This window comes from Dendroctonus ponderosae, unplaced genomic scaffold (assembly GCF_020466585.1).
Source record: "Dendroctonus ponderosae isolate FM_Combo_2020 unplaced genomic scaffold, Dpon_F_20191213v2 Dpon_F_20191213_4, whole genome shotgun sequence".
Taxonomy (NCBI): Eukaryota; Metazoa; Arthropoda; class Insecta; order Coleoptera; family Curculionidae; genus Dendroctonus; species Dendroctonus ponderosae.
Genome location: NW_026018611.1, coordinates 14342721 through 14359872, shown reverse-complemented (window position 1 = coordinate 14359872; position 17152 = coordinate 14342721). Strand labels below are relative to the sequence as shown.

Below are 17152 nucleotides of genomic sequence, written 5' to 3'. Positions count from 1 at the left end.
GTAGTGTGCATCTGGGTGCATGCAACGTACAAACATTGATATGAAGACAAATTTTTTTGGTGATGTTTGAAAAATTTGCAATGATTAAACAGTAAGAAACTAAACTAAACAGGGCCAAAAAGTGAATAGGTGCCATTGAAAAAAAGTGATTTTTTGACATTTAATTTATAATATTATCTATATATACTAAGGCGTTCTCCATTCTTTTTAGGTTTGTTCTCCATTTAAGGATCTTTCAAATAGGTTCTTTACTTTTGTGTCAGTTTGGATGGTCCGCATGGTATAAATTCGGGATATTTTGCGCCAAATCCAGGGGATTTTCTTATTTTTGTTGATTTTATCGCCTCCTGCACTTGTGCTATTTCGAGATGAATACGGTCTGCATTGAGAGGTTCTTAATATTCTCTCATGTATCGCGGTCGCAATTCCGTAGGTGTTTAAAATGTTGTGTCCATTGTGAGTTTGCTGTACCATTCTGACTATTTGTTGCTTGTTCTCATTGATTTTGTGGTTTTTCAAGCCTCTGAACTTCATGTGCTTCCTATCTGCTGGTCTATGGAGTCGCATTTAATCCAATATTGGTYCTTCTTCTTTCGTACTTCTGCCTTTGCCTTTCTGTTTGCTTGCTTACATTCTTYYCTTGTTTGTGCAYYTTTCTTYTGTCAGAATTTTTCGTAAATTTGTTTTTTCTCCTTAATTTGTTAAACGTTGGCCCAAGTACMGCAGTGTTTTGTTTTTTGCCGCTATCTGTTTACCGATAAACCTAAGGACTTAGACAAGCATGTTTTAATAATTATCATCATTATGTCAGTTTAAAWTTGTAGTTGAAAATAATACGAAATTTAAAATAACCTCATGCAAAAAGTATATGRCAGGTAGATCAAGTGATTTCCCTGGTCATCTTATCCATAGAGAATGTAATTTTGTGTGTGTAAGTGCACAATGAGGCAGATCACCAAAATTTACATTCTTAAACAATGCATATCCGTCTCTATCTAGGCAACTTTGAAATCTCAATGATTACATAATGATCTGATTTTCAAAGCACCAAATAATATTTCAGAAATAAGTTTGTACAGGAATAATTCTATCTCACTGGCAAAATTACCATTCAACCTGCAAATATCAATAGTTCAGAATAATTGAATGATTATTGCCGAGCTCTTTCAATTTGAGAAAGAAACTAATTGATTTGAAAAAATATATTTCAATATTTAAATTCAAATACATAAACACATGACAGATTATATAAAAAGTAAAAAAATAGATATAACAATAAGCAATAACCTTCAATATTTTAACTAACGTATGTATATATATACACTGACATAATCATAACACAGATCTGTAAAACTACGACTATCAACTTGTGTCAACCTAACATTATTAACTACTTAATAGTCTCGTGGATCGTAACATTACTAACTAGGAATATATTTGTCACCGTTTCAATATCGCTTAATAATATTCGCTCTCTATACAATACAAAAATAAAAAATACATTGGAGAATTCGATCTCCAGCTAGATGAAGAATTGACTGACGTATTAACAGATGCACAGTTAAATTGTCTACATTGTTACAATATACGTTCAATTACATAGTTCAGCACATTTTCTGCACCTACTGGTACCCAGTAGCAAACTGTTTGAAGTCTAAAATATGTTACATTGGCAAAAGTATCTTAAAGTTATAAAAGATGTAAACTATTTATAGTCTATGACAGGTGGTATACGTTGTAAAAGTACAAATCTATTTATATCCGTTGGTTCCGCCACTTGGAGCCCCATATTCGGACGAAGGTGGTGATGCAGCAGGATATCCACCATTTTGCGGTTGTCCACTGTCTGGGTATGGACCGCCACCATTCTCTTTCTTCTACATCAGTTAAACACAATTTAAATATAGTATAATATAATACTACAAAAAAAACTGCTTACCGTTTTGTATCTGATAAAGTAAACTTCGGGTTTACTTGGTTGAGTTGGGGCTGGTGTCGGAATGGTAATTTCTGGTGCTTCCTCTGGTTTCTTCACAAGCACATAAACCAAAGTCTTCTCTTCGTTTTGTGGTTGTACCGGAATAACAGGAGCTGTTGGAGTTGGTGGAGTTGGTGCCTAAGAGCGAAATCATGGCTGTTATAGATCAACGTCGTACAACTTTTTAACAACACTATTATAGCGATGTTAGGTGTTTATTATATAGCTGCTTCCATAAGCTACCTTTATATTTTACACAGAAATTTTCTTTTTGAGTCTTTTTATGAAATATAGTGATTAATTAATCAATCAATGTAGACTTTTATATCAAGCAACTGAAATATGAACACAGCTGCCAATTTTCAGTCACTGTAAGTAAAGTTAGACTAACTGCTAACCGCATAAATATTTACGTTTTGCATACGATTCCTTAATTCAGCTATTTCGAACTAATACACACAAAAATTTAAAAAAGATACAATAGCAACCGTTGCTAATTAAAACATGCCCAGATTTATTGAAAAGTTGTGACACAAATTTTAGATGGCTGATGCGGGTAAATAGCTTTAAATTTTTTTAATATTTTGCTTCAAAATTTATTGTTTTTCAAAAGTGGGGAAATATGTTTATTGAAAACTCCTTCAACAACATTTAAAATCAACAACTAGCAATCAAATAAATCATATTACACATGTTTTTCGTACAGAAGTCACGTCCAACATCTAATTTGATAATGTTGATTTATTCGGATGTTTTTCATTTTGCGTTTGCCTTATGGGTCTTGGTCAGCTATCTCTTGTCTGTGTTTTGTGCAGCTTTCATTATACTAGTGATTAATCTTTTCTCTGTTGACTCTACATCATCATCTTTCGGCATTTCATTTTTGTTGATTGCTTTTATTTATTTTGGCTGTTAAATTTATTTGTGAAGTTATTGTTTTTAGTATTTTCTTATATTCTCTGTTTGTTTTTTATTTTTCTTTGAAGGCAGTTTGGCAAAACTCCTTGCTCCATGTAATTATGGCACTCTGTATTTGCTGATCTTGAATTTGTTACAATTATCTAAGTAGCTCCACATTACTCTCCATTAAACCTATTTTTAAATCCGCTTAAATGTTTATTAGAAATTAAGGAGTTCCTCGTAAAGTACGTCAGCCTCTTGCCTTAAGAATGGATGGAGTCGGTTTCTCGTAGTGGGAGCATATACGTTAGTCACAAGGGTTTTAGCTATTTTTGTAAATTTGAATGTATTTTGTAGCAATCCGGAACTGAGCACATTATGTATATTGTTTTTCTGTCATATTACTAGTTTACAATTTTGTGTTCCCACTATACATATATCATTATGTACTCCCTAGGTCTATAAAACTTCTAGTGTCTTTTCTATTCTTCTTTCTGTCTTCATTCGGATTCCTTTTCGTCTCGGATAGCTCTATTTTGTGGTTTTCAAGCTCAATTTACGTTTTTCTTTATAAATTCACTAGAAGTTTATCTTAAAACTTCTAAGACAAGTATAGAATCTGCTAATTAGTACCTAATTGGTTAGTGCCAGTAACTCAGAAACCACAATCCTTTGAAGATGCAAAGTATTAAAAATGCATTAATTAATCAATACAATTATGATAATAAATCTTATTGGGTCGCAAAAACGAAGGTTTGATTACCAGCATTTAGTAAAACGCAACAAAACTATTAACAAGATTTACCTTGATGAAGATGATCTTGTAGTGCTTCTGAGCAGGGGCAACAGCAATAGGTTTTCTGGGTTTCGGGAGATCTTTCTCTGGTGGAGGTACATGGACATATACGTGTTTCTGAACTACTGGGCTCTGAGCTGGAGGACCATATTTCGATGGAGGTGGGCCTGCAGGAGGTCCTGAAGGAGGTCCGTAACTGTCGCCAGGGGCACTCGGTCCACTTGGAGCTGCAGGATAAGAGTATCCTTGCGGCTTAGCATAAACCACCATCAAAAGAGTGGCACTGACCTTAAAATAGCAACATTTTTAAATTCTTTGCTAGTGTTTCATTTCTAAATAATTTTATACTTGAGTCAATGGTGGAAAAACGATATTAAATTAATTGCAAAATACTGCAATAACTTGTGTCTCACATTTGATAATATATGTTTGAACTGTAGTAAAGGGGTTTATGAAGGATTCCTAAATTACATGTTTGCTAAACTGCTCAACAAATAGGCGTAACACGGACAAATTTCGACAATTTTCGAACTGGATTAATTCTGTTGAACAACTGATTTTTGATGAAACAATGCAAAATTGTTGAAAGTTCCAAATACTCTCAGTTGGACAAAGAGACGTTTGGTTGATCTGTTGGGAGCCGCTTGGTTGATCTTTATACTTTTGCCGTTGACATTCAAATAAACCCTTTTTTGTCCAACTAGGAGCATGCCAAACTTTGCAAAATTTTGCATTTTTTCATTTGCAGCCCTATAGAAAATATATATGACGTGCTTAATTTTTACAAAAACATTAACGAACAAAAGGCAAATGGTGACTAGTTTTCAATTCTAAGCCAATCGCTTAAAACAATTAGAATTTATACACGTCCAAAGTGTGGAGCCAATTTGATTGTGTAACGTTCATTTTGTTGTAGAGGTCCAAATTTTTTTACAACTTGTGGAGGTCTAAATTTCCATACTGAGCTTCCGTTGTTTAATTTCAAATCTTTGCCTTACTGCATTGCGTAATTGTCATTTTTATTCTCGTTTTTTTTATTCGTTTTTCAATTGTCATTTTTTGTTTCTTCTTAGGTTCGTGAAAAACTAGTATGACGTAATATTAATTTGTCAATTGATAATTTAAGTATTTTTTTATTTTTTTCTAAGGCACGTATTTAGTTCATCTTTATCCTGATTATATCTGGCCTCACTTTTGAAGACAGCAACCATTTTGTAAGGTTGGGCGCTTTAAATAGAACGTTTATATAAAATTGCAAAGCATCAAATCGTTATAAATAGGTTTAATAAATAGTAGCTACTGTAATAACACGCATGCTTAAAAGTGCCCAAAATTTTTCTGCAAATCTTTTTGATTTGAATGCCACAAGTTCAAAAATAAATTCAAATTCTCTTGAATCATCAATGATGAATTGAATTCAAAGAATGAAAATCATCAAGTTGATTTTGAAACATGACTGGTATTAAAAAGAGTATTTCTCAAGCTTATACAAACAGATTGTTGGTTCGCTTTCTGATATATTTTGTTAATTGCTGTATTTTTATTTTTTCGTCTTAAAGGAAAAACTATATAAGACTTTTCAAAACCACCTTAAAATACATTTTAAATTTCGGAAATTAAACGCAATGCAACAATGTTGTCGGCCTAAAATTTCAATTGGGTCACCCCCCGTCGACTGACATAATTTTAAAGAGATAAAGTTCTTTGTTCAACGATCTAAGAAAAAGCAAACTTAGATGATCGGTGCACAATTTGGAAGGGGGAAATGTCACATTTTAAAATAAATATGAATTAATTAGTACAAATGTAATTAATTGTCGAAAATAGCCGCTGTTATCCATCAGCCAAGAGTAAGAAGTAAAAAAAAAATGCGATAACTTTGTTTACAGTATTCTGATTCCGTCCTACAGGACTTACATACTATTAATGTGGAATTTTGTAAATAACCGTTTTCTAATGACTCCATAGCAAAATGTCTACAGAAGTCAGATCTGGACACCTTGCAGTATAATTTATTGTACCCCTTCCACTAGTCTATTTTCCAGGATTCCGCTGATTCAAGCACTCTCTAAATGGTCAGGCAAAATGTTTATTTTTGTTTATATGATTATCCAAAGATTGTATTATAAGTCGCTGTATCGCATTTTGTAGAGGATGTAGATAAGGCTGTCAGGCATATTCTCAATGCTGCGTAAATTCAAATGTGGCCAGAATTTCTGGGACACAAAATTATAAGGTGGTTTTAACTACTAATATAAAATAAAGGAGCAAAAAAGATGATGTTGCTCATGTAGTAATCTAAAAAATACAAGTTTTTAAACCAAAATTTACTAGAATAAAAGTAATGATCATATTATACAGGATAAAATAATTGATTTTTGCTGCTTGAAATGTTCAAATGTTACTGCTTTTAATTATTTACGACAATAATTTCATATATTCAAATCTAATGTTGCCCGAAAAATTGCTATTGATGAAACACCCCTTTTTTAATTAAAGTACAATTCACGATCATGATATGTGACGTATTTTGTATTAACTTAACTTAAAACTAATAATATAATTTTAGTATCTACAACTGTAACTGAAAGCATTAAGTAAATGCACCAATTAAAGTAAATGCGTCAATTAGAATGTTGTTAGTCTTTATACAAAATGAACAAAATTTTCCAATTCTACAATTATTTTAACCACATTAGTTTTCCGAAAAACGGTACGAACAGTGCAAACCATAAACTCTTATCAAAAACATCTTATCTTTATTTTCAATTGTAGATGTAAGTGATGAGCCATTTTAAAAATTTCATAAAGCATTTAAGACCCTTGTATTTGAAATTGTCATCTGCAACAAAAGTATCAATATTAAATTGACTGGCCTTAAAAGGAATTTGTTGATTTTGTAATAATTTTTTTGTTAATTTTTGAATTATATTTAAATAATCTATCACTGAAGTAAATAAAAATTAGCTGAGACATTGGACCTTATTTTGCTTAGTTTGATTTCCTAGATATATCCTGGAAATATTTCTATTTCTTCTTGAACGAATAGTAATAATTAATAATAATAAAACATGAAATAGCACATTTAAATATGAATACAAAATCAAAAAAAAATAAATTTACCGAAGCAATATAGTTCATGGCATAGATTAAAAACTTGATATTCTGAACAATTCTAAATATTTCTCGTAAAAACCACCTTAATTACAAAAAATAGTAATTAACTGTTATATTACATATGAAAACGTGCTTTCTCCTCAATCAGGTTTCTATCCTAAAATTCGAATAATTATTAAATTAATTAGACATCAATCAGTTCAACTTCCTCCCGATTATACACTAAGACATTGCTGATGATACATTTATTATAGTGCAGCAATAAAGAATGTTTCATCATTTGTTTTCAATTGTGGCTTTTATGGAGAAAAAATTATAGCTTCGTTGTTACAAGATCTCGAATAATTAAACAATTTCAAGATTACAACTCATTAGATCATAATGGTATAATACAAAACTTCAATTAAGGTTAAAATATATTTTAAACTTTTTCATTCTTTGGCAGTGCGAGGGCCAATATTACGCAGCACGTTTAAAAATATCATTAAAATCTATTTTCAATACCATTAACCAACTAGTTAAACGTTGTGATGCAATAGCTGAGTTTCTATAATTCTATTGTCTTATTAGGTACTCTATATCAATTAATTACACGTACATTCGTTGCTAATATATGAATCTATTAATAGTGAAATCAGAAGGTCGCATAAGGTGCCAGAATGTTTTGCATAATTAATAAGTAGGATACAAGTGTGATGATAACGCATTGAACCGATAATTGGAGACCGAGCAGAATTTAAAATGTTGAAAGAAAATCATCAATTCTTGCATCACATTATTTCTGCAAATGCTCAGGTAATTTTGCCTTACATTAGATAACAAGGAAATCCAAGCTATGATAACATGTATTTTCTGTAGCAATTACAGCATTGACATTTTCCTGAACAGCTGAAAGTCGTTACGGCTGCATCTAATTGCTCTAGAAAAATTTGAATATTCGTAACAAGTTTTGGCCATTGTTACGTAGGAAAGCAAGAAAGCACTTATTGTTTGACTAAATGAATAAAAGCCATTATGGTCCTAATTAGGATTCTTATCATGTCAGCCAAATGGAAAAAGGAAAAGTGTCTTGAATTCTTCAACGGTAGTTAATTGGGCCAGGGCTTTTAAAGACTCAGAAATTGAGAATATTAATGTTTACTTTATTATATATATTATTTCTTGCCTATGTTTTACTGCTTTCATATTTCATTATTTCGTAAGGACACAACTGCATTAGCTTCGACTTTCAGTTATTCATTAGCAAATACCTGCCAAATGCTTCTCATAATAGTAAATATTTATGTCAAATGAAATAGAGAATTGAATGACATACAGAAAGTGAATATACACAAAGTACGTTCTCATCAGTTTGTTTAACATTATGCAATTTCCTTTTAACATCATTAATATGCATTTCATTAAATCCATTTTTTCTGAGCGCTTGTGACGCGAAATAGTCGCTGAAAATTACAAAACGCACCCACTTAATAGTATTTTGATGATACTTAATGATTCTGGTCATTTACTAATAAAGCAATCGCTTTTCAGTGATGCGATTGGTCAATGTAGGTCATACGAACTGCGAGCAAAATTGGGGATTTGGGTGATTATTTAGAACTAATAAGAAAAATATTATATATGCGTTTTAGTCGTGTTTTTACCCTCCTCAAATGATTGGTTTATTGTTCGCGTTAGACGATTGACAGTTCTTTCTTCCCATGTTTAGAATTTTCTTTAAAAGACAGAATTCAGACTTCACGATTTATTTCAAATATTAATAATGAAATATTATCACTGTCTAATATTTGACAAAAATATTCAAAGAGTTTAAAATTGTCTGAACTATGCCTTTAAAAGTGTATTCTAATCGTGGAGAGAACTGCTAATCGTCTAACGCCAACAATAAACCAATCACTAAAAACCAAAAGCCAAATAGCGAGCCCTTAAATTTAAACTCGTCAACCGAAATTTGCTAATCACTAATATAAAATAAACGTACAAGAAAAATGCCGTTACGAATGAAATAATCAAGACACTAATTAAATAAGCCTTAAAGTGTTTGAATATAAGAAGATGTTGAGAGCATACTTTCTTTACACTTCACGTTTTACAATAAATATTGCTTTTCTGTTCTTAGCATGGTTAGAAAACCTCGGAAACACTATTTTTTTAACTGTTAACCACTTACACTGAAGGATTTATGCAGTTTAAAATTGTCAAAAAGACAAAAACAGAGTAATTCAATTTAAAACCGTCAAGAAAAAAAGAAAAAAATTGATAATTCCTAACATAAATTAAACGATAAAATAATCCAGACAAATATTAAACAAGGCATAAATTACTTAAATATAAGAAGTAATGCTTAGAAACATAAGTTTAAAGTCCCATTTTATATTTCACAGTTCACTTTAAATCGTTTATTTGATATGTGCCTTTATTTATCTCTATTTTTCAACAATTAGTCATTAGCACACAAAGAAGAAGCAACAGGATAAGGAAGTGAAAACTTACTATAATGACTTTTTACTTGGTTTACTTGTGTAAATTTACCTTGCATAAAACCCTAATTATATATCCATTATATTTGTTTAATTCTTTGGTAGGTAGTAAGAACATTCAAAAGCCAATTTGGTCTGAATAAACGTATACAGGTCAATACATATATACAATTTTTGAACGAAGCTGAATATTTTCTATATCTTTAAATATTTACTAACTGATGGAAATAGAAATAAAATCATAATTATCGGTTTGCTGTGAATTAATAACTCGAAAAGTGCTGACATTATGAAGAAACACACTAAATTAATGAAGTATTTAAGGCACAAAAAAAATCACAGCGACAGCCGTTATTTTCCGTTGATGTTTTTGTTGTTTAATTGAATAAAAATGTTTTAAATTTTAGTGTAACCATCTAGATAATTTCAGAACTTCTAGAAAATAATGCTAATTTAAATTTCTATGTACAACCAAAAAATGCGTAACAATGAACAACCTAAATTTAAATGTACTCACTTTAAATTTTATTTTCAGTAATACTCTGATGTTGACGACATTGTTTTTTGTACTGTTTTGCTGAAAGATTAATTAAAACTGTTTCGAGCCAAGGCCTTCACTATAAATCGTCTTATAAATTTAGATCTTGTACAATACTTAGAAGAGTCTTTTAAATTCAATGTGATTTTTTGACCCATTTTGTATACATTTGCCTGAGATTTCAGATTGTTTAAGAGTCTAGACGGATTGAATTATTTGCAAATTAGGCTTATCATTTACATGCATGCGATAATTAAGGAATTGGTGACTTCGAACTGTATTTAATGTAAAACGGGATCCTGCTAATAACACTTAATGAGTGTGTATACGGAAAGAATATTAACAAATAATATGAGAACCACGAATCCATACGGGAGTGTATTGGCATTATGCCAGCTTAGAAGAAGCCCTAATAGGGACAGTTAGTACTAATACAATTTAAAACTGGCAAATTATAAAATAAATACTCTACTATTGAAAGTGATTTTTTACACTATGTTGTTGTGCAGTTACGTAAAATGGAGATAATGATCTAAAATGAAGAACCAGCAGAGCTATTTAAAAAATTTTCCCGGCAGAAATTGCCACCAATAAAATTCGACCTACCACTAAAATCCTCATTGCTAGCACTTGAATCACCACCACTGTTGAGTTAACTAAACTACCCAAAAATCACCGTTTCTTGCTTTATATACTAGTTATTAAATGGGGGTTGTTGGGGGGGACCTATTGGGTAATGTGAGATATGATATCAAGAAAAGGCACCAGTACTCCCACCTTTAGTGTAGGAAATATTGGCGCCATCCGCAGAAAGTGAAGAACTACCGCTTGATGGGTCTTCTTTAAAGAGACTAGGTCATTCGCATAAGTCGGTAACCTCAGAGAAAGAAACTGAAAGCATTCGCAAAATATTATAGGCTTATTGATAAGCTGTTAGGCCATATAGCATATGTGTAGGTAAAAGAATGAAAGAAAAACTCAGAGTTTTATAAACGAGTTCAGAAAACTTTTGCAATGTGTACTATTTGCATTAATATAAATGTCTGATTTCGTTCATTACAATGTATTGAGCGTTTTTTCACTTAATATATTTTTCTTGAATATCATTTTAATGTTCTTCCTGACTTATCGAGGCATGTGACCAATTTACATTGAGAAATTAGGACACCGTTGGCAAAAAGTAATTACTGATAGAATCTTCGAATGACAAAATTACTCGAGATTCTACTAATTATATCCCAGTTGAGTAAGAATCCGACTAAAGATGTTCTTTGTCATGGCTTTGTTTTCTTCTTATATAACTTAAGTATTAACTAATTCCCAAATGAGCAATAAAATTTGTTAGGTCGGCTACACAATACACATTGTCAGTATAGTAATGTCTTCTGATTTTTTTGTTTTACTATTTTGTTTAAATGAGTTCAAAATTAAAACTTTTTAAAGTTTTTTTAAACTTTTAAAGGTACATTTTAATATTGATTTATTTAGTGCAGCGATTTATTAGTCTGAAACCCATGAAATACTGCAGTCAATTTTAAAACTTGTAACACTGCGTTATGAGAAAAGAATTTGTTCAACAATAGTAGAATAGTAGAAGGCGAGGTTCCTACGGATGACCTACACCTACAATATAGCCGGATTTATCTACATTTTTGTTTTCTCGGAAAAATAACTTAAATAGGAAACGCATGCCACTTAACCTGAAGACTTGAATGAAGACTTTTAATATGCCTTTAGGGTTTCAAATTCTATTATATTATTTATTAAGTTTTAAAACCGATATTGTATCTACAGAGAATTTAGTGCGTTTCTAAAAGCTTCATAATTGCGACATATTTGAGAAATTTGATAATGATTCCACTACCGATAACGTGTTGAAGCTACAGTCACAGCATAATATTTATGCTGTACTACAGCTTTGAAAAAAATTGATAAACATGTCTCTTTGCTCTCTCTGACTCCATAGAGTCTAAGCGTTTACTTCTTACTTTTCCGAAGAATATTGAAACCTTTCTTGTGTACTTTTCAGTAGCCCACCCGGTATAACATTTTCTTTGGAAATTCCTAATTTTTTTAAGCATATGTATCTTTTTTTCACGGATCTTCATTGATCTTAGATATAGCAAACCCTAACGAAGTTGCTGGTCGACTTAATACTGAACAGTTTTCTTTAATTTATAAATGAAAATTTGGAAACGCAAATTTCTTTTTTAGTAAAAGAAAACATTAGTAAACTTGACTGTTTAGTAAGAAAAAAATACAAAGTGAAATACTGACCCTAATTAAAATTATGATAGAAGAACAGAAAATACCATACGAATGAAAGAACAGTATAACAATACCCATTTTTAAAAAGAGACGAAGTGCACTCCCAAAAAACTATCGTGGAATTACCCTACTTGATGACGCTCTTACACGCATTTACAAAGACTATTCTGGGGGAAATCACCAAAACCATAAGAATAAGAGAAGAACGACAGAACTTCGGACTGTCGAAAAAACAGATCCACAATAGATGCAATATTCATAGTCAAGCAAATGTCTACAAAATCCCTAGAATTCAATAAACAAGTGTGTGCAATAAACAAGCAATAGCCTACCAATATGTGTCCATATTAGAAAGAAAGAAGAAGAAGAATAAGAACCTTTTTGTACGCCAGTTTAAAGTCCGTCGCAAAATATTTGATCATCTGGACAACATGAGTAGCAATGCAATACAAAAACGTAATAAGTTTTGTTATTTTAGCTTTGTCTCTTAATGTTTATTATTATTGCTTGTATTTAGAGCAAAATTGGGAATGTGTGCATCACCTTTTGCTTACTATTATGTATGTACAATTTGTGCACTATATAGACATTAAAGTCACAAATTTCGCATTAAAGTTTAATAATTTTTTTTGTATATGTATGTAGATGCACCATTTCATTGGCAAAACAGATTTTTTTTTCATTTTTGAAAAGCCTAATTAATTGAACTGAGCTTAAATCTCATCAGAAACTTTCGATTTTATAGAGCGCTTTCAATCGTGCATCTTGCTTCGGACTAAGGAGATTTTGTTATAATTTTTTATATTATGTATGTGTTATTATAAAATATGTATCTTCGGCTTAAGAAAATAGCTAATAAGAACGTAAGAATAATAATAAGATTTCAGAAAATAAATTTGTTACAGTTGAATTTCTAGTAGTATCTGTCTTATTGAGTCATCCCACGGATTTTTGATCGGTTTTGTTAAGTTGAGATAAAAATGGGATCATATTGGGACGGTCCTACTCATTAATGACCCATTTTGAACAGAAAGAAGTATCAAGGTAGCTCCTATAGACTCAGCTTTAGTAATATGGACATCAGATTCTAATCCGATGAGGATTAGAATCCCAGAATAAATGCCCAGGGCGATGCTAAACGTAAATATGTATGGGAAAATACGTAGAAGCCATCATATTTAAACACAGTTTTTATTAACAAAACCACACACTGTGGGTTTCTTCTACATTATTTGCTTAGATATTCGACTAAAATTCAGAAAATTCCTTTTGAGAAAAATGCCCGAATACGTTTTATTTACTTATTTATTTTCTTCGTCGTAGTCGTAGACATTTAGCTACTGTTATGGTGTGTAACGCGTGTTTTACCATTAAAAAAATTGAATATACAAGTTGGATACAACAAAAAAAATTGAAACACATCGAAATTGAAATTTTCGATTTTACATAAATATTCGATCACTTTTCATGAAAAATAACCCGGCTCATATCAATTGTATCTCATCATTGAGCATGAAGATTGTATGAAAAAATATTCGTCCTCGGTACAGTTTGAATTAGATTTTTGTCATCGTCGGAAACTTTTACCTGCGTACAAAATGTACAGTTAAATGTTTTTTCCAAATATTGTGTGGATAAAATTTTTTGGAAGAAAATTTTTTCAAATTAATCGATTTTAACCCTTACTTTATTGACACATTGGATACTTAACAAAAATGTAGAAGAGATATAATTTATATATTTTTTTACAAACTGCTTGTTGGGTATTTTGCCTCAAAAATTTTGTCTTTAAAAAAGACGGAATTTCCTCACGTCTTTTATTACAAATTGATAAATATTGCTCTTAATTCGCAATCAGAACGGATTATTTATCAAAAAGTAATCATGAACTATCACCTACAGGGTATCTTGCGACACACTTAAGCTCAAGCTGTAAGAGAAAATTCCAAAAAGTAAAAAAATTTATTTGAAAAATTACTTTGACGTTTCGACAGCTATTTTCTGCTATCGTTATCAAAAAACTTAAATAAAATAAAAAAAATAAAATAAAAACGAACCTTGGCTGACATGCCAAACACATATTTTATGTTCAACGAAGATGTACTATTATAGCATGTCACAATCTAGAAGAATGGAGCAGCTCGTTTTTTGCCTATGGATGTCAAGTTGATCCCTGGCTACAGCATAGAGCAAAATTTAAATAATATAAATTGAATTATAAGGAATCTGTATTGAAATGAACTTTTCTGTAATCCAAATCATACATTCAAAATATGTTGATGAGCTTTCGATCCTCGACCATTGGAAAAACTAAAGCATGCTGTCAACGTTTCGTGAATCGAAGTCTCGAGTGATATTCAATTGGTGATATAGTCGATTTTAAAAAAATTGTAAATATTTTTATTGCGATATTTTTTTCAGTTTTTATTTAAACCCATGATATTATCATTAATACTATTTTTACATTTTCTGACTTGCAAGGGACGGACCATCGGGCGGAGTATTGTACAAGGTTTTCGGGATACCTTGTATGATCTTACCTTCTACCATTTGTGGTTTCTTCTTCACCATTTTGCAAGTTTAAAAACAGCATTAACCCTTCTGTGGAATACTTAATTTTATTATAATTCTCAACTATTATTCACTGCTTTAAGAAAAAATAGCCAAAAAATATATCTACAGTTAGATAACTAAATGTTATCCTTGATATTTTCTTTGTTTGCTAATTGAAGACAATACCCATCGTTTTCTTTGGATAGTGTAAAAGAGCAATAGCTGCAGTTGCAACAACCATAACTATTTGGTTATTGCGAAACACATAGCATAATGAGAAAACAAAATTGCTTAATGCCTATGTTTTAAATTAGCATAAAATATCGAATTCCTTAAACAAGCATGCAATAATACTGACCTTCAACGAAACTAACCGAATATAACCCAATAAACAAATTTAAGAAATTTGGCAAATATTTTAGCTAGTTGAGCTAATGTGAATCTGTTTTTATGTTATATGTGTATAAAATTACGCAAATTTCATTCTTTTAATGTGGGTTGGTTAAGGAGATAACTGAATTAATATTTATACGATCCATAGTGAACAAAATATTASCTACTTTTTTGGAAAAGTCTGTATTTYGCATTCCATATATAAATAGTGCTGTTGTAATTCAGAGCGTCTCATACTCATTCTTCAACAACCTAAAAGTGAAGGTTTTTAAAACATCAACTTGCATATAATCAAGACCATGACTAGATTTATCATATTAATTTATTGAATTTCAGTTTTTAATTTGGTGATATAATTTGTTAAAGATAAAAAAGAATCGATATTCTGTCTGTAAATGATCTGACTGAACCTGCATTACATAATTTGTAAATGGCATCGGAAAAGGACTGGCGCCGGCACCGACACATTTTTCTGGTTTGTTAGGTTAACATATACGGGATTCACTTGTCCGCTGGTGGTACCATTAGGTGAGACCGACGCACGCCGTAGCTATGTATGAATCCTTGTCCAAATTCAAATGTATGGTTTTGTTTTACTATTTACCCTGAGACTTATTGTCACAGGCTGCAGATGCCAATTGAAAAAAAAATTGTGCAAATAGCTTAAGAGGGCATTGAACAAAGGAATTTACCCATTTATCCTACCAGGCAAACATATCATTGCTCCTGTGACTCCTCAAAAGGAGCGGTCTAGAAAAGAGGTCAAGAAATTGTTTGCCGCGAAGGCCTATTATAGTAATGTTTCGTATTATTATAGKTGTTGTMTTTAAATGYTTTTTAAATGTGGTTTTGATTTGTTTTTATGCTGATTTTGTTAGTGAAGTGTGAGGTATGCTGATGAACTGCCCGGATGGTTGATAATAGGTTTTCTTTTACAAAGAAAACATATTTTAATTGTACGTGGAATTTTTATTCATCATATGAAGCTATTTAAAAAAGACGTAGGCAATTATAAAACTTTAACAAACGAAACCGTTTTTAAAAAGTTATATTCAATACAACCACAAATAAGCTTGACTACTTAATGCCACAAGGYGGTTACAAAGAATMGTATTTTATATGAAACAATCAAATGARGTAAACATAACTGCTGACACGTCGAATGCTGGAGCCTGGTGGCTTCTTGGTATTCTGGTTGCAGAGTCGGTTGTTATGGCTWTRTAACTTCTYCCTCCTCRGGRTTCRAAAATAACGGGCCGTTTTTTCGAAGGGGCGGTTGCTACGTAATCATCTGGMACTTGAAGATCCGTAGATTTGTGGAAAGCATTTYGGGTCGATAGCCAAAAGATTTTGACTCGGTTCCATTGGCCCGTCAATAGGAGAATAAAAAGAAATGTGCAGACGCCCACAATACCAAACTCCGATTAGCTAAGTTCGAACCACAACCCTATAATTATCGACATCAACGAACAGTACACGAATAACCCCTTAGCCCCAATTTCTTACACAGACTGGGACGCTCTCGCATACCACCTTGGAGAGGCTCAAGTCACTGTCCACTCTCCACAAAATTTGCAAGATCTAAACAACTTTACAGCCCAAATTAATTACAGAAACCATCACCTCAGCACTCTCAAAAACCACAATCCCAAAGCCAAATTCTAACAAAAACCCTTTCTCTCTGTCGCCTGAGGTCAAAACTCTTATTAAAAATCGTAACCGGCTAAAACGAAGGGCTAAACAATTCACCGACTCAGAGCTTAGCAAACAAGCAAACAAACTAAGCAAGGAAATTAAAATTCGGATCTCAAACTTAAGAAACGAAAGGTGGACAGAACTTTTGGAAAACCTACCAACTGGCGACCCGCGCGCCTGGAAAATCTCCAAGGCTATGCGAGGAAAAACAAAAACGCACTTTCCCCCTATTCATGGTGAGTGAGGGGTGGTCTATTTGGACGAAGAAAAAGCTGAAGCTTTTGGGGACTCCCTAGAACGCCAGTTCTCTCCCAACATTTCCGAAAACGACAAACTAGATTTCCAGGAGGAGGTCGACAACGTCCTCAGAAAAATCGAAGACAAACAAATCCCCCCGACACCCCTTCAATTCCCCCCGTAACACTCCCCGAGCT

At 31.9% G+C, this 17152-nt stretch overlaps 1 protein-coding gene across 1 annotated transcript; it reads right to left on the bottom strand.

Annotated features, from left to right (window-relative positions):
• Positions 1 to 1187: 1187 nt before the first annotated feature.
• LOC109533676 (proline-rich extensin-like protein EPR1) lies at positions 1188 to 10517 on the bottom strand. Its single transcript, XM_048665913.1, has 4 exons — positions 10416 to 10517; positions 3684 to 3962; positions 1940 to 2116; positions 1188 to 1877 (listed from the first exon to the last, which is right to left on the bottom strand). Exons 1-4 carry the CDS (start codon positions 10428 to 10430, stop codon positions 1752 to 1754), a joined length of 597 nt encoding a protein of 198 aa, XP_048521870.1. The 5' UTR covers positions 10431 to 10517; the 3' UTR covers positions 1188 to 1751.
• Between the last annotated feature and the right edge of the window lie 6635 nt (positions 10518 to 17152).